This window comes from Notechis scutatus, chromosome 7 (genome assembly GCF_049901735.1).
Source record: "Notechis scutatus isolate UNSWTSFEM ecotype Mainland chromosome 7, rNotScu1.2, whole genome shotgun sequence".
NCBI lineage: Eukaryota > Metazoa > Chordata > Lepidosauria > Squamata > Elapidae > Notechis > Notechis scutatus.
The window spans coordinates 16,242,838-16,260,805 of record NC_142015.1 but is presented as its reverse complement, the minus strand read 5'-3'; the positions used below and the strand labels follow the sequence as shown (position 1 = coordinate 16,260,805).

At 40.6% G+C, this 17,968-nt stretch overlaps 3 protein-coding genes across 8 annotated transcripts; 2 read left to right on the top strand and 1 right to left on the bottom strand.

Moving 5' to 3' along the window:
- Nucleotides 1-7: 7 nt before the first annotated feature.
- Nucleotides 8-7,413, top strand: PUS3 (pseudouridine synthase 3). Of its 3 annotated transcripts, none has more exons than XM_026671433.2 (5): nucleotides 8-312; nucleotides 4,071-4,461; nucleotides 5,686-6,239; nucleotides 6,420-6,610; nucleotides 6,948-7,413. In XM_026671433.2, the coding sequence occupies exons 2-5, from the start codon at nucleotides 4,081-4,083 to the stop codon at nucleotides 7,265-7,267; spliced, it is 1,446 nt and encodes a 481-aa protein (XP_026527218.1). In that variant the 5' UTR covers nucleotides 8-312; nucleotides 4,071-4,080; the 3' UTR covers nucleotides 7,268-7,413. The 3 variants fall into 3 exon arrangements, with proteins under 3 accessions (XP_026527218.1, XP_087826128.1, XP_087826129.1); XM_087970002.1 differs by having other exon boundaries at nucleotides 73-213; XM_087970003.1 differs by having other exon boundaries at nucleotides 150-312; nucleotides 4,053-4,461.
- Nucleotides 1,378-10,600, bottom strand: HYLS1 (HYLS1 centriolar and ciliogenesis associated). 4 transcript variants are annotated; one of them, XM_026671435.2, is made up of 4 exons: nucleotides 10,467-10,600; nucleotides 9,600-9,650; nucleotides 3,768-3,849; nucleotides 1,378-2,692 (listed from the first exon to the last, which is right to left on the bottom strand). In XM_026671435.2, the coding sequence occupies exon 4, from the start codon at nucleotides 2,660-2,662 to the stop codon at nucleotides 1,757-1,759; it is 906 nt and encodes a 301-aa protein (XP_026527220.1). In that variant the 5' UTR covers nucleotides 2,663-2,692; nucleotides 3,768-3,849; nucleotides 9,600-9,650; nucleotides 10,467-10,600; the 3' UTR covers nucleotides 1,378-1,756. The 4 variants fall into 4 exon arrangements, with proteins under 4 accessions (XP_026527220.1, XP_087826131.1, XP_087826130.1 ...); XM_087970005.1 differs by having other exon boundaries at nucleotides 10,573-10,597; XM_087970004.1 differs by having other exon boundaries at nucleotides 10,054-10,532.
- A 215-nt stretch (nucleotides 10,601-10,815) lies between these two features.
- RPUSD4 (RNA pseudouridine synthase D4) lies at nucleotides 10,816-17,913 on the top strand. Its single transcript, XM_026671431.2, has 7 exons — nucleotides 10,816-10,999; nucleotides 12,250-12,415; nucleotides 13,639-13,840; nucleotides 14,044-14,137; nucleotides 15,262-15,412; nucleotides 16,022-16,119; nucleotides 16,302-17,913. The coding sequence occupies exons 1-7, from the start codon at nucleotides 10,856-10,858 to the stop codon at nucleotides 16,524-16,526; spliced, it is 1,080 nt and encodes a 359-aa protein (XP_026527216.2). The 5' UTR covers nucleotides 10,816-10,855; the 3' UTR covers nucleotides 16,527-17,913.
- The last annotated feature ends 55 nt before the right edge of the window (nucleotides 17,914-17,968 follow it).

The window sequence follows — 17,968 nt, the reverse complement described above, 5'->3', positions numbered from 1 at the left end:
CCCGCCTAGAGATTGCTGAGGGACGCCCGTTTAGGTTGGGTGAGGGAAAACGCTGGTGACGTAAAATTCTTGACGTTCTGCGGCAGGCCACGCTGGGGTCTCGAAAGACTTCACTTCCCAGAAACCTCCGCTCTGTATAGGGGCAAGACGCGTCATTTCCTGTATGGAAGTGGCCTGTAGAACGGCCCTCGGTGGTCTTCGCTTCCCACCCACGTGCGCGTGGAAAGCCCGCGGAGGAAGGAGTGGGCTCCGGCACTTCGCATGGTGAAGGATCGGCTTTGCAGAATTGACGGAGGGATCACTTTGCTCCTGGTATCGTGGGGGTGGCACCAGAGGATCTCTTGGGAAGCGGGGAGGGAGAGTCATTTAAATCAGGGATCTCCAACCGTGGCAACTTTAAGCCAAGGACTTCTGGTCCAACTGGAGGACTTCAACTCCCAGAATTCCTCAGCCAGCAAAGTTGGCTGGTGAATTCTGGGAGTTGAAGTCCTCCAGGCTTAAAGTTGCCATGGTTGGAGACCTCTGATTTAAAGCAGCTTCTTCGACCAACGCCCCGAGCGTTCCCATATTTTAACTTTTCTCAAACTTGGCAACTTTTAAGAAAAGCCAGCACGTGGGCACTCTCAAGAGCCAGGCTTGGCAGGGGCGAAGTCAACCGAGCGCAGCTAACGGCCTGCGTGCTGTCTTATAAAGGAATGTACCACTTGTGCGAGTTTGTTGCGCACGAAGGTGGTTATTCTATACACGCAGAGGGGCATACGCTGCAAAGTGTAGGCTTTGTAGAAAGGAGCAGTTTTGCTAATAGTTATGTGAATTAACAAAGGAGAAAATGGGGTGAAATGAAGGGCTCTTGGTGTTCTAACCTTGATCCTTTGCGTGCAAACTTTCCATTATCAAAGCTAGGTAATATCATCACTAGCACTGATGAGGACACCTAGTTTGGGTAATGAAATGCTTGCAAGAAAACAACCAAGCTCAGAGAGCACCAAGGACCCTTCATTATCTGAATTACCTCCCCCCTTTTATCTGAAGTTTGCAAAACATCCCCATTAGAAATGATTTTGTAGTGTCTTTTTAAACCCAGATATTTCAATTATTTCTGGATTCTTTGTATTTTTCAGTAAGTAAATGACATTATTTTTCATAAGATTCTGATTGATTTTGATAAAGGTCTGTGTGTGGGAAGTATATTGCTAAAAACCAGTGAAGAAAATATCCTGCATTCTGACATGTATCTGTAAAACAGAACTTTCATATACAAGTATACCAGTTAATCTCATCACAGAGAAAAGTTTACTTCTATAGCTCCAAACAGCAACTCTAATGCATGATGAAAAGCAGAACTGAAGCTTGCCCTTGGAAAGAATACAATCATCATTTCACTTCATAACTTTAATTTAATCTATACATCCAGAAGTTAAAACTTTTAAAAGTTCAAAGAAGGAATGTGTGTGAAGTATCTTGGGGGGGAGGATCCTTTTTCTTGACTATACTTCAGTAGATTTTGATTTCATTTTTTTGCCTGCCTTTTATAAGGTAATATTTACATTCAAATAATATGATCTGAGACAACGGTAGCTTTTAAAAAACCTTTTGCAAGAAAATAGGCATTCAGATTCAAGATAGATCTTAAGATTAAATGGGTAGGGTTTGGAATTGGAAAGAAATAAAAGGAGCTTAGCTGCATATTTGAGGTAGCTAGCTCTTTGGGATCTACTAAGTTCTTCTGTGTATGACATTTAAAGATTCCAGGTTCTTAGGAGTAGATGTTTCTAGGCACCACACCGTTTGCCAAGTCACAGCGTATTCCCCAGCGCAGGGCAGATCTCTTCTTCTCTGTAGGCACCAGATAAGTGTTGGGGATATAAACAGGCTGAGCCTTAGGAGGCAATTCTGACTTGTAGAGCATCTGTTCCCGAATGCTCCAGCGCACCCCTTTCCTGGGGTCTTCTCCTGGAAGCCGCAGGGATTCCCAGTCGTGCTTGTGTTCCAGGTAACGGGCAACCCGATCGGTCTTCATTCTGTTCCGATTGAGCTGCTCCAACTTTGGTAATATGAAAGACTTGGGGTGGCCAGTTAGGATGAAGTCTTGCTCAAAGGACGAAGAGCTGAGGCTCTGGCTCTCTCTTCTGGAACACTGATTCTGGCTTTCCTCTGAAGGACTCCAGGAATAGACTGACCCAGGGGAACTTTGGGGCTGGTTCTCCTCATTACACTGTTGTTGTTCCTCCTCCTGAAGATTCATTCTCTGATTTAAGTTCTCACATTCAGGACTGGATTGTTGAACACTTGGATTATTGGATTCTGTCTCGCTAGTGATAGATTCATCTGTCACTTGCACTTCTCCGTCAGGTGTTCGCCTCAGAACTTTCCTTTTCATCACAGGTTTCTTTGAAACTCTGGAATTCTTGAGGTTGTCTGACTGGAAGCTGGATTCAGTCTGACCTTGCCTGATCATTGCAGGAAGCATAGGTCTGGCCACTGAGGCCACCGAGGCTCTCGGGTAGGGGTCCAGCTGAGGGGCCATTTGAAGCTGTCTTGGGCTATCACCATCACCCTGTTCTGCACACATGCGAATAAAGTCCATGGCAGCTTCTTTGAGCCGTTCTTCCCTGTTCGTAGAGTTCCATCTGTATCGGTTGGGTTGTATCAAGGCTTGCATTGCTTCTCTCAACTGGGGTAGTTATGAATTCTGGAAAAGAGATACCAAGCTAGGTTTGTAGTCTGCTAAGTCATAAATGCCTTACAACTCATGCTTATTTATCAACTCCATCTCTATCAGGTCAAGTTATTTGTTTAGAAAACTCCATCCTTTGTGCCACATTGTGAAGGCTGCCCCTCCCCAGCTCCTCTGGCCAGATAGACTGAAACACATCTACTGCACATCCCAAACCCAACTTTTTCAGCAAAGGCATATTCACCCCAATCCCTTCCTCTCCTAGAGATGATTTGGGGGGTTTGTTTGTTTTTTTCTTTTTGAGGTGGGAGGGTAGACCTCAGGGTCACAAAGCAAGAAGTCCATGTGCCTAGACTGGGCAAGTAAGTGGGGTGTAGTAGCTCCAACAGCTTGATAAGTGTCTGCAATTATTCTAAACAGCAAGGATGGAGTTTATTTCTGAAGGCACATGTAGGTCTAAGAAGGAATGTACAATAGTACTGTACTTGTTATTTATTTGTCAATGCTGTTTAAGTCCTTTCCCCCCTCTGCAAACTCAGTAATTATCGGAATTTCAGTTTTCCTTTAAAATAACTTGTGACTTTGCAATACCTACCTATTTTCTAAATAATGATAGCAAAATAATGCACTTTCCAATGAAATCAATTTGGTTTTTTTTGTTTTGTTTTCCTTTTCTTTTTAACCAACACCTCCCTTAACAACTTAGAACAGCTTTAAAAAATCTTATTTAATTCAACCTCATACTGCCTGACTTCAATCAACTCTGGGAGTTCACAATATAAAAATAACTAATATAGGAAAAAGACAACAATAACAAGACGGCAGAACTAGCCAAGAAGATAAGCCTATCATATACTCACCAGTCTAGCCCATGACTGGGAGAAGGATCAGGTCTTTAAGGCTCTCTGGAATGCCATCAGGATTGGAGCCCCTCGGACTCATTCCAGAACACCATGCCGTAGAAGGAATTCTTTTGGAGTCCCGATAAATGGCATTGCTTAATCAAAGGCATGGTCTGGATGTCTTTGAATAAACAATACTATCTATCAGGATGCCAGGGGTTAATTTGTTCATGTATCAGTATACATACCTGGAAAAGGTTCCTTTTGCTCCTCTTTAGCCAGCTTGGAAATGGAGGATCCTAGTATAAAGGTGGTTTAAAACAGATTCTTCTGTAAGTGAACAAAAGCAGACACTCAGTTCTCAGTAATGAAATTCATGAAATCCCAACAAGCATTCTCCGCAGAAACAGTTGGCAAGCAAGCTAGTTAATTTTCTCCAGCTGAGTAGCTTCTAGTAGCAAATACAGATTGCATTTGTTTGGTTATTCCTAGAAAGATCCTTTTCTACTACTATTGCATTTTCATATTGCCAGATTCTTTTTTTTAAATAGCATTCTACCAATGGCCAAAGGCACAGAAGAAACAGAAAGGCTACTGAAGAGAATCCAGGAGCTGGAAGAGACAGTGCAAAGGCTAGAAGGCAGGCTCTTGGAAAACAGAAAAGGCCCAGGCGAGGGGAATGGCGTCCCAGCATCAGGAAAGGGGAAGAAACGTCCACAGCGGCCGTTCAATTTCAGTGCGTATGGCCAGAGGCATGTGGCACTCAAGATTGCCTACCTAGGGTGGGAATATCAGGGCTTTGCCAGCCAGGAGAACACCAACAATACAATAGAAGAGAAACTGTTTGAAGCTCTGGGAAAAACTCGGTTGGTAGTCAACAGACAGACTTCTAACTATCATCGCTGTGGACGTACAGACAAGGGAGTCAGTGCATTTGGACAAGTAAGTCTAATATTTAATTTACACTAAAATGAGGATGGGATGGCACAAAGAATCTGTGTTATTGCAACTAATAATCCCCCCCAAACGGTTTAAAAGGCTATGTCAGTTGATTGTGCTAAACTAATAAATATTAAAAGACAAGCTTTTGTGAGATACAGCTCATTTGATCATATTCACCTGATAGAAACTTACGACTGTTCATGACATTTTTAGATATTAAGATGCTTTCAGAATCCTGGTGTTTTTTTTTGGTTGTTTTTTTGCCATCATAGACTAATACAGCTCTCTTATTATAACTCATATAATTTAAAGTGCTTTGTTAGATTTGGGCTGTTTCCCATCATTTAGTTTAAGCTGATATTTAGTCAATTGCACGATGAAGTTACAACTCAGTTTGCTATATAGCATGACGACTGAACAGTTAGAAAACTCTGAACATAAGAACAAAAACTACTGATTTATTATTAATGCATTACAATGGTTTAAATTATAACATTTGTAAAGAGTCAGCTAAGAGTGCATCTATTATAAAATTAGAAGATGAGCCTGAGAATCGATCTGCAACTGATGACAAGCTATTTCTGCAAAAAAAGATTTAGCTATTTAGAAAAGATCTATTACTACAAGAAACAAAAATAATTTTAATCAAAACAAGTGAAATGAGCAGTTCCCAGGAAAAACTATTCCAAAACCTTTATGCAGTAAAATGCTTTAATGGACTGTGGGAAAATGTTGTTATACATAAATGTTTGCTAAATGCAAACTAACATTTATTAAATGCAAAAGCACATTATTTGTGAAATGTTATTTCAATTACACTAATGTTTGGTTTGATCCTGAATGCCAGTGGCTGAAAAAGAAATTATAGTAATGTCATTTAGACAAAAATATATCATGACATAAATTGTCATAGAAATGTGGTCCACTCAATGTCAGAATCTGTGGTATGAAATTAAAATTCATTCTATTGCAATCCCAATGATAGTGGTATTTTAGCATTCAGGTTCTGGTTATAATTATATTTTATTGGGACAAGAGACACTTGTGAATACATTATAAATAAACGAGAAAATCATGAAAATATCAGTGTATCAAAAAATTATACCACAGCCAGTTAGCTGGAAGCTCTTCACCACTGGATAAAGAAGAAAATTGTTAATGATAGTTCAATAGAAAATAAATGTTTGCCTAATTCTAGACTCACAACTTTTTTGCAATTTTCAGGTGATCTCTTTGGATCTCCGGTCAAACCTTTCAGACAATAAATCTGGGGTTGTCACAGAAGGTAAAAGTCATATTTCAGAGGAGATCCGCTACACCCATATTTTGAATCAGGTACTTCCTCCTGACATAAGAGTATTGGCATGGGCCCCTGTAGATCCTAGCTTCAGTGCTAGATTTAGTTGCCTGAAGAGGACCTATCGCTATTTTTTCCCTCATGCTGATCTGGATGTCGCTCTTATGAATACAGCAGCTCAAAGATTTATAGGGACCCATGATTTTCGTAATCTCTGCAAAATGGACGTAGCCAATGGTGTGACCAACTTTCAGAGGACAATCCTGACTGCAGAAGTGAAGCTTGCAGATCAAGAAAGGAAAGTGGAAGAACTAAACCCTTTCCAACTGTATGCATTTGAAGTAACAGGCCAAGCATTCCTCTATCACCAAGTCCGCTGCATGATGGCCATTCTCTTCTTGATTGGACAAAGGATGGAAAAGCCAGAGATTATTGATGAACTGTTTGATATAGAAACCAATCCTAGGAAACCACAATACAGGTAGGAATTTCCGAAAGCATGCACAATCTTACTGTATTGTCAATGGCTCTCTATATTTGAGCTTCCCTTGTTAAAATTATGTTTTATAATTTTGATCTGTTGTCAAGAGCTATAACATTTTCAAAGCTATGTGCACTCTGTTGGAATTACCTGATTTATACTAATTTGATTACTTTGCAGCATGGCAGTGGAATTTCCTCTAGTTTTATATGATTGTGAGTTTGAAAACATCCAGTGGAACTATGATCATCAAGTCCAGGAATTTAATGTTACACGCTTTCAGCAGCTTTGGACAAACCACGCCATTAAAAGTCAGGTGCTTTACAGCATGTTATGGGGCCTGGATTTTGCAAAGATACCTACAGAGCCAGGTAGGAAGAATGATATTCTTAAAAACTGTATTAAAACGAACCTTCAATTTACCATGTGGTAGATTGCTGGTATACTGTATACTTTGGTCTATCTGTAAAATTCAATTTTGTTATTTTATATACATGTACAACTCTCTTCATATTTAATGAGCATTTTGTTTTTAAAGAACCATTTCTTTTTGTTTAATATACCCAGCAATATATTAAAATTATATTGTTGGATAGAGTGATTCTAACAAGTTCCAATATATTTAGAACTACTTCAAAGATCAGAAGCAATTAGGAAATTAAATGCTGTTTTTTGTTTGTTTGTTCTGATGATAATGGTTGATTACAGCTTCAAGCAACAGCACAACAATACTCTGGAGAGAGGTATCGCCACCAGTCCACAACCATATTAGTGCTTTAATCGAGGGAGTGAAAGCCCGCAATTACAAACCATTAATGGATCGGCCCAAATGTGAAGGTCTAGAATCTCGTATCAGTCATTTTGTGCGCAGAGGACGCATTGAACAACCAAATTTGAAAAAAACAAAGCATTCTGAAAGGGAATTGGATGAGCAAATGGAAACTAAAAGCAGCCCGGTGGATTCTATTCAATTGGACAAGGAAATTCCAGAACAAACTGCAAAAAGGATATGTATTAGTACAGACTGAAGTTTCTCGATGCCAACTGCTATCTCCAAACAAATTATATTGAAATTATCTATTAGACATTTAAAGTTACAATGATAATAGTTAGATTACATAGACTTACACACATTTCCGTTTAACCTTCAAAAAAAAATAATACTTCATTATATAACTCTGATGGGAAGATATTCAATTAGTAAAAAAAACCTGAAGTAGATCCTAATATTGGTTCTGCAATTTTGTTTACAGCTGCATACGGAAAGTATCCAATGCTTAAACAGTTGTAAATAATGATTATAACAATTATATTTGCCAAAGCAGTAATTCAGGGAATATGGGGGAGCTAGATAAGTAGGTAAAATTTCCAAGGGAATTGTATTTTAATAGTTCAGTTTTCTCCAGAAAATACCATAGCTAGTTATGCAAATTTTTCAGTCCTTTACATTTATCTCATATTTTAAAAAAGCTATTTTCTGATCTACTTTAAACATTTGGTACATTCATGAGAATCAGTCTGACATAGAAGGTATCGGGTTAGAAATCAGGAGATTACGAGTTCTAGTTCTTTTTTTGGGCACAAAGCCAACTGGGTAAGTCTTTTTATCTCAGTCCTAGGAAGGACACAGTGGTAAACTATTTTTGAAAAACCTTGCTAAAACAGCAGGCTTTGTCCCAGCGTCTCCAAGAATCAAACATTATTAAACAAAAGAAAATACATTGTGTGGAAACTCTGGATATGATTACATTGTCTCCCATGAAGATCCTGAGGATGCCTTCCCTAGAAATCACATATACACTTTATCAACAGCATGATGTAATCTAAACAAATTAAGTCCAGTGGGAGCTTTAGTAGATCACCTGGTTGTCTCAGCTTTACAGAATGCCATATGAAATATTAAAATATTCACCTGTTTTAATGTACAACAATCAATCAGTGGACAATGACATAAAAAGGCATCTACTAAATCCTCAAAACATAAGCTTAGTTCATACATTTTGCTAAGTCAGGATATGGTTTCTTCTTAGTGGAACAAGTGAATTCATTCATTGTGGATTGCGAATTATGGAATACAGAGTAGTGCAGGCTCAATATGGTACTTATCCAGTGGTGGGTTTCAAAGAGGTTTACCACCGGTTCATTGGGCTTGGTTTGATGGGCACACTTTGCACACGCACAGGGGCTTTCCTACTCGCCTCCTGCAAACCCTGTATCTTCAACAGCTGACGCGTGGCAATCTGTGCCGCGCAAAGCAGCTGCGCTTCAAAAGCAGGGAATAAAGGTCAGTATGGGAGCCAGAGCAGGCGGGTGGACCCAACAGCAGCTCGTCATAATCGGTTTGGTCTCAGCTGATCTTTGGTGCTACTTGTACGCCAGAATAGGGCTGAACTGGTAGAATAGCGTTACTGTGCTTATCGCATCTGTAACCAGTTTCTATGGCTATACAATAATAACAGACTGAAAAAGTTTCCTTTAGAGATTGTACAAAATTTAGTTAAAAATAACCACAGGGAGGGCACATGCAGCTTATCGGGAGTGATCACATTTACAATAGCTGGAGTATTAAAAGGTTGGTTATGAACTAGGCTGACTTGGGTTGTTCACCGAAGTAGTTAAATAAATGGGGAGTTAATGTAATTTATAAACCTAGCCCCATCAGACAGGTTTTACATGGGTGATTAGGCTCAATAACTAATTTTCCTAATACACCCCTGCACCATTACTTAGTTACACTCACTCATTCAACACTCAAAAGTGGCTTCTGGTTTCGTGGCTTAGCATAATGTGTAAAATAATTATTGTACCCTGATTTAGCATTTACATTTTTACCCAAGCAAGTCAATAATGGGTTATTTAATAAATCAAAGTAAACCATGATTTAGTGTGTCTATGACAGGGTGGATAAAAATTGATGGTTTTAAAAAAATAAAAAATCATTTTTTAATCTAAACCAGATTGTTTTTATCACATTTATTTTAATAAAATGCTTTTGGAGTAAAAATCTATCTAAATATAGTTTTCAGCATGGAATGGAGCTTAGTTATGTAACATGAGGCTATATATTGTGCTATTTTGGGACTGTTGGTGAGTCAACAGCAGGTCAGAGGAGGAGCCAATGTGGGACGGAGATGGCAGTTGTTCTTCAAAAAATATTTAAATCAAGTTAATTTAAATCAAGCCTTCTTATTAGCGATTTAAATCAAATCCACCCTGGTCTATGAATACAGGTTTCATAGAATTAGTTAAATAAATGGGGAAATGATGTATAGTAACTATACCTCTAACTGGATACAGCAATCAACCTCTTCATACCACAAAACTGATTTTGTTTACAAGAATTAAAAAGGGCTCTCATACCTTTAATATCTTCTAGCAAGTAATATTGCTTCAAAATGTTCATGAATTTACCTGGGGAAAGAATCAACACAATACATATGAAAAACTTGCACTAAGTGGGGGCAATAACAAATGGAAAAAAAATATGTATACGGAAACAGGTTTTGCTAACATTTATAGCAAATTCAAATTCTAGGTCTCGCTGAATCCATTCCATTTTAATTCTTTGCTTAGAATAAAATTATTTTGTGGTCGCACCGTTTATTGTAAGGGTAGCATTACTTATTCACACTATAGATCAGGGGTCTCCAACCTTGGCAACTTTAAGCCTGGAGGACTTCAACTCCCAGAATGCCCCAGCCAGCAAAGCTGGCTGGGGCATTCTGGGAGTTGAAGTCCTCCAAACTTAAAGTTGCCAAGGTTGGAGACCCCTGCAAGTATATAGGTCACATATATTATTAAAATGAACATTTACTGCGAAGGAACCTTCCAGGCCGTCTTCAGCAACCGTTCTCCGCTTTATATTAACCGGGAGGCAGCGAAGGAAACCCCCATTCAAAGGGGCTTCTGAGGCGGAGAATTTGTAACTTTCCCATTCGCAGAAGGGGTTTAAAAGCCACGTTTTCTCAACCTCGGCAACTCCGTGGGGACTTCAACTCCCAGAATGCCCCCAGTCAGCATGCTGAGGGGCTGAAGCCCACCCTTGGAAAAACGCTGGTTCCGAGGCTTGAAAGCGAGGACTAAAACTCCTCAGAAAGTGAGGGTGGTTTGTTTGTTTGTTTTTCCTCCTCAGCCTCGTGCTTTCATGGTTTCCCCTCCTTCTAACCGGCTCCGAATCCACCAGCCTTCCTTCCTGAGCGTGTTGAGCCTCGGTCCCGCCGCGAGTACCTAGCCACCGCCTCGCCCGCGCCGCCTTCCCGGCTGCCCGACAACCGTTAACGCCGCTCCTCAACTGCCGTTCTTTGAAACCCCCACAAGGGAAAACAAGAGCCACCTCGCCCGCCGGCACGCTGCTATTGGCTGCAAGGCCTCCGGCTCCTTTCTTTCTCATTGGCCTGCCCAGCTTTGCTCCGCCCCTCCGCGTAGATTATTGGACGGGGAGAGACGGCATAGAGCGTCGCACCGACGTCTCATTGGAAAGGAGAGTGCTCCTCTCCCGAACGCCGCGATTGGTGGGCCTTCTTCGGGCAAGGCGCGAGGATAGCCCGCGAGAGAAGGGGGTGGGTCGTGGAAGTGGAGCCCAACCCCCTTCGGACGTCACGTGGGCACGACAGAAAATGGCTGCCCAGCACTTCCCTTGCTCTTTCCTACGAGCGGCTGTTCGGGGGTTTGCCCACAGTCCAGCCGTGGCCGCTCCGGTGACCGCCGAGCAGATGGCGGAGAAGCTGCGGGAACAGAAGAAGCCAAAAGCGGTCCCGGAGGTGAATCTGTGGGCTTGACTGGGAATTATAAAGTGGAGGGGGGGCGATTTTCCTAGCATGCGCCACGGAGAAACTACACTTCCCAGCGTGCATTGGGGGCCAGAACTCTGAAAATTAAGCGAATTTATGTGCAATGCAGCAATGGAAGTTTTGTGAAGTGCAAAATGCTAGATTTGTTGAGATGCAGGAATAAGGACGTGTGTTATCCTCCCTGTTCACTGGGAAGGACTCAGATAACAGATAATCAGTTGGAAGGGACCTTGTAGGTCATCTAGTCAGGGTCTCCAACCTTGGCCACTTTAAGACTTGTGGACTTCAACTCCCAGTTCCTCAGCCAGCTTTGCTGGCTAAGGGGAATTCTGGGAGTTGAAGTCCTCCAGGCTTAAAATGGCCAAGGTTGGAGACCCTTGATCTAGTCCAATCCCCTGCCCAAGCGGGAGGCACTACACCATTTCTGACAAATGGCACAACACTTCTTGAAAGTCTCAAGGGATGACGTTCCCACAGCTTCCGAGGGCAAGCTGTTCCATAACAGCTTCCATTGGGAAGACCATTTAAAGACACTGTTTGTCCCGATCTGACTAGTGATTTGGCTCTGGACAGGTAGAATAAAACTTTGGCACTTTAAACGTAGACTAATCGGCATACATTAAAAGGAAATTTCGTTGCATTCAGCTCTCAAAAGATAACCATTATGCATAGACACACGTATACACACATAGATGTGACTATCCTTCCTATTCATAGCATTTCTTTGCCCAACATCCTGTTACCTTTCCAATAAAATCTTTCATATTTTATATTTATAGGAATATTTATATTTTAGGCTTTCCTGGACTTTAAAAGTGCATCAAAGCAAACTGCAATAATCTTCAGCTTGGCTGGAGTATACATTCTCTTTAGCTGTTCAGTTTTGTTCCATCAGATTTATTTGAATCTGTCTTTGAATACCAATCAGTGGATTCTCCAAAGTTGAAAAAGCAGACTTTTAAACAAATGAGATGGAAGAACTGCTATCTCTCTCTCCCTCTCTTAAACCATCCTATCATTTTGTCCTATAGCACCTACACATCCATTTTCACCCTTCCCCAAAAAAACAAAAAAATCCCTCTAACATATGTATTTTCTATGTGCCACCTTATTTGGCACCTTGCCTTTTATTCATTTCTGCTTTGTTGTATGCTGTTGCTACCAAAGCTGAGCAATAAAGAGACTAACTATCTGACTTGTTCTTTATTGACTATTCAAAGGTTCCAAAAGACCGAGTCTTGAGGCGGGTGCAAGAATATGTTCAGCAGACTCGATGCTTCCAGAAGCTCCATCCTAACGTCCTAGCCAAGGTTCTCAAAAAGGGAATCCTCTATACGAACAAAGATATTGTAGTAATAAACAAGCCTTATGGACTTCCCGTCCATGGTAAGTGTAGTATAATGCTGATTTTCTAGTAATGTTGATAAAAATTTATTAGACTGGTTGGGTGATAAATGTCCTGCTGGGAAATCAAAAGCTTTGGTATCTGTTACTGAGGCTGTATAGGAATTCATCCTGTGTGTCATGCCCCTGTTAGAATCTGACTCTGGGGGAGAGGAGAAACAGCTGACAGGGAGTGTGGCTCCAGAGGTTGTGAAGGAAACTGGGGAAGGGCACAGGCCGGCTGGGCATTCAGAGGAATACCCAGTTCCATCCCCTCTTTACCCTAGGGCACGCAGGGAGGAGCAGATAAGGGAGAAACGTGAATGATATGGTCTACAGGGCAGGAAAGGGCCTTGATCCCCTTCATGGGCTGCAGCTGTGAAGATTATTTAAAAGGACAAACTGCGCATGGACCAATGCTGGAAGCAAAGCGTGAAAATATTTATAGTCTGCCAGTTCTTATCTGAGTTCTGGCATCCTTACCAGTGTGTGTATTTCGATATCTGTGGACATCTTCAAGCCCTTATCCTGCCTTGTCTCATTAATTCTTCAGTGTGGTTTGTGTTGTTGTTTTTTCTAGTTATATGTATTTTGAGTTTGAATGGAAGTTCTGTGGGGGAGTTTTTACTCCAGTCAATGATAATTGGACCTTTGAAGCCAAATTGAAGGAATTAAAGGGACTTTACCTGTTTTTGTGAGTTTGTTGCTTTTGTATCCCACCCTGGGTCATCACACTATGGAACTAGGTTTTATTTTGCTTTCAGAATGTAGCTTGAGACTTCCTAATTATACATGTGGTAGATACTTTATATTGTCGATTCTCTAAGCAAACACTGTTTTTGTTTTGGTATACTGTGTAGACTGGTATTAAAAGCAATAAAAATAACCTGAGCTTCATCATCTGTCTGAGCATCTATGTTTTCATGGTAATATAGATATTGGAGTGGCAGCAAAAAACACCCAACACTCAGATTACACTGATATGTGTTTCCCAAGTAGCTTAACATAAAAATATATATTTTTTTCCTGAAATTGGTTCAACTTGAGTTTGATGCACAAATTTGGAAATGCTGTAGCATAAATAAAAAACATAACTTTGAAAAGTATGTGATTTGTGTTAAGTGTAAAATAGTTTGGTTTAGCTTAGTGGAATAAATGAACCTAACAATTATTTGTAACCTGGGATTTTGCATTATAGGTGAACTTAGATTATCTCTGCTTCACAGGTGGCCCTGGGGTGAAGACATGCATTACAGATGTGCTGCCAGTACTGGCCAAGATGTTAGATGGCATGAAAGCTGAACCTCTGCATTTATGTCACCGGCTGGACAAAGAAACTACTGGAGTGATGGTCTTAGCAAAAGATGAGATGATTGCACACCAGGTCCAAGAGATGTTCAAAACCCGTCAGGTGGAAAAAAAATACTGGTAAGAGAAATCTTACAAATGACAAGTAATTTGTTATTGGGACTTGATCATGTTGACTTTCAGTAAGCCATGAATTTACTAAGGACCACACTTCTATAGTTTGAATTATAGTATGAGGAGAATCCAGCAGCCCCTTGGTCTTCATGCAGAAAGTGTTGCTTACTATTAGAGAGAACTGAAATCCCTCCCTGTTGTTTTCACAGGGCAATTTGTATTGGAAAACCAGAGCCGGAAGAAGGGCTAGTGGACATTCCCATTATGGAGAAAAAAGTGGACAGCCACCAGTCGCATTTCAAAGTGAGTATTCCTGGTAGCAGAGACTTGCCGGTTGTAGCCATAGTATTTCGCTTGGAGACCACTGATTTAGTTATTGCTTACTGGAGAGCATTTATGCAGGTTTAGGATTAGCACCCTTGATTCAGGGAACTCACCAGCATCTTCACCAACATGGATACCAGTTCCTGAAAGAAGTGCTGAACAACCTGTACCCTAAGTATCACTAAAGTAAAGGTAAAGGTTCCCCTTGCACATACGTGCTAGTCATTTCCGGCTCTAGGGGGTGGTGCTGATCTCCGTTACAAAGCCAAAGATCCAGCGCTGTCCGAAGACGTCTCCGTGGTCATGTGGTCGGGCATGACTAAACGCCGAAGACGCACGGAACCTTCCCACCAAAGTGGTCCCTATTTTTCTACTTGCATTTTTTACATGCTTTCGAACTGCTAGGTTGGCAGAAGCTGGGACAAGTAACGGGAGCTCACTCCGTTATGTGGTGCTAGGGATTCGAACCGCCGACCTTTCTGATCGACAAGCTTCGCGTCTTAGCCACTGAGCCACCGCGTCCTCTACTACAGTATCACTACTGTACCATGATTGCACTAATTTGTGGGGTGCTTTATTTGGAGAGGGGTTAGTGCCTTCAAATCAATCTTAATTCTTAGCAACTGGCTTGACAAGTCCTTGCAGTCTTCTAGAATCTAGATAACATTTCAAAAGTTGTTTGCCATGGCCTTCATCCTAGGGCTGAGAGATGACTGATCCAAGATCCCTCATTTGGCTTCACTGCCTGAAGTAGGAATAGAACTCTCAGTCTCCTAGTTTCTGGCCTGATGTCTTCACCACTACATCAAACTGGCTTTCCTATATTTATATTTATGTATAACTAATATTTATGTATAACTGGTGGGCCCACTTCAAATTGAGAGCAAGCATTAGTCTCTAAAAGGCCCACAGTTCTTACGTTGCCTGTTCCTCTCTAGCTGCCATACCTAAATGAGGTGATTTTGGATGTTCTGGATTACCAGTGGAGCAATTCAACGGTTTTCTCCGTTCTATGTAACCTATTAATCTCCTCAACTGTTGTCCTATTGGCTTTTTGGATGTTATGAAGAATTGATTTTGAATCATGTACATTTTTAACTTAGATGACACTTGCGCCAAATTATCGTCTATCTTTAGAAGACAAAAAGTTGCGCAAAGTGCGCCGGAACAGAGATGCTCAGTTGGCAGTGACTCGGTATCGTGTGCTAAGCAGCTGGTCCACTTGTTCTGTTCTTGAATTGGAACCAATCACAGGTAAGCAATTACATGCCCCTTTCTTTGATGCTTCCCATTGCCTATCCTGTTCTCTTACAATTGGTGTTAAGAAACATCAAATCAGTACCCATAAACCTCAAGCATCTGAGAATCTGACCTTTTTTTAATCTTGTTTTTTTTCCACTGAAACTAAATGAAATGCTATCAGATTGAAGCCTTAATTATTGTTTGATGTATGCAATAATCAAAAATTTGCATCATTACAACAGTAAATAAAATGGTAGATATTGCAAAAAGCATGGAAGAATTGAGAAAAACAGTGAAATAAGAAAATATAAAGGCTATTATCCTAGTATAATATAACACAAGGTCAAAGTTAATAGACAAAACTGCCTGGTAGAAGAGAAATATCTGTATACTTGGCATGTCCCTTAAGGGAAGACATTGTATTATTAAACAACTGATATCCCTTTCTGCCTTTTTCTGCTAAAATTTGGATATCAAGCTGTTTGAATCAAACAAAGCTTAAATTTTCCCTCAAGATAAATTGCATATAAAAGTCATACTATGTAACTGACCAAAACCAACCAAATATATTGAATAGTTATGCCTCTTACCTTTTCCCCCCATACATTGTTCGTTATGCAGGAGTGAAGCATCAAATCCGAGTCCACTTGGCTTATGGCTTAGGTTGCCCAATCCTTGGGGATCACAAGTATTCTCACTGGAGCAAGCTAGCCCCACAGGTAAGAGGGGGGTATTAAGAAGAACCCGGGGTGGATGTGGGCATGAACTAAAATCCAAAAACACGATAGAATGAAATGGGCTTCAGGGTAGTTAGGATTGCCAAATAATATTTTGTTGGACTCAACATAATTAGAAATGCAAGTGGATCATCGTTTCTTTCCTTTTTTTTATGCACATACAGAAACTCTCTCAAGGTACACTGAAGAAACTGGGTTTGGAACAAGTCAAAGCCCGTTACCTCCCTCTCCACCTACATGCCTGCAAGCTCACCCTGCCTCCGATAAACAGCAACGAGGAGGAGAAAATCCACTTACTTTGCAAGCCACCCATCTTCTTCAAGCTCTCCTTAAAACGGCTAAAGCTAGAATTTTCAGAATCAGAACAAAAAGAAATGAAGACTGATTAGCTATGCTACTTTGTTAATGGGACTCCTTTTCCTGACTTTATAAAGTCCCCATGAAAGGGGAAGCACCTGGAACCAGATGTTCTCAGCTGTAAAATCACAACATATGCTTCTCTGGAAGCTTGCAGCCTTTCAGAGGAAATCTTCCTGTCTGGCAGCTGAAAATAGAACCAAGGAACGGTCACAGATCTCCCAGGGCCTGTTTGCTGGTTTCAGAGGAAGTTGGGAGATTTGAAAGGATTAATACAGTTTATATGAGCTGCTATACCTGGAATAACAGTTAGTTGGGCACGTTTTTTTCAGTATTTGAGAGTCAACATATACCTGACGCTTAGTCAAACAGAGTTAGTCTACTTAAATAAAAGATGAGGCCTGTGCTGAATGAATGTGATGTAACTGGAACAGAGATATTGGGGAGAGGAGAGGAATACTCAGAGGTTCCTTATGATTGGGGTATGCAATAATTGATGGAGCTATGAATTGGGGAGTTCTTGGTTCACATCTCGCTTCTGCCTTGAGCTTATAGGATAGCCTTAGGAAAGTCAACCTCAATTTCTCTCACAACTGCAATAGAACACAAAACTGCTTTATCCCAAGTCTGACTATTGATCTGCTAGTGAGAGTCAAACTGCCAAATTGCAGGCAGCAGAAGTAACCTGCAGTACTGCATTCTAACCACGGTACCACCACGGCTTTTCTTGTAAAGGCATTGTAAAGATTACAGAGAGCCTACACAAAATGTCTTACATATTCTCAAACATGGATGGTTTTAATGCATCACTGAAGCATCGCTGTTGCTTTCTTTTGTCTCTTCAGTTGCCAGTTGCAACAAGCCAATCTTTACTTTCACTGGATTTTTTTGGTTATCACATTCCTTAAACCTAGGTTAATAACCCAAAATTGAGTGAAAGTGGTTTATCTATAGGTAATACCACACAAACCAATTACAACTGGGACATTTAAATTGGCTAAACATGGTTTACCTACATTGGGTAAAAAGGTCTTTTTGATAAGTGGTTTTGGATAATGAAGCAAAATGTTTGGGAAGCACAACCCTAAAATAAGGGAAGACAACTTCCGTTAGCATTTGGGCCCTGCTAGACTGCCTTGTTGAAAACCTATTCTGGGAAGACATTTTAAGGTTCAAACAGATTTGATACTCACTGGCAAGTCTTTATAAACATTTTTTGTCTGTTAAATGCTTTGAAATTCACCCCTTCAAAAAAGTAATTTTACAGTATAATTATTCTTTTGTATTGCGTGGGTGCCAATGAGCCACCATGTTTCCTGCTAAGGGTTTTAAAACAAAACATCAGTTGATTTGGGTGTATGTGGTATGCACATACATTGAGAATTGGAAATAACTAAGTAAAAAAATCTAGAGACTCTACTGACTCATTTCTGGTATCTTTTTGATTCCTGTATTTTCCTACCATATGTATCAC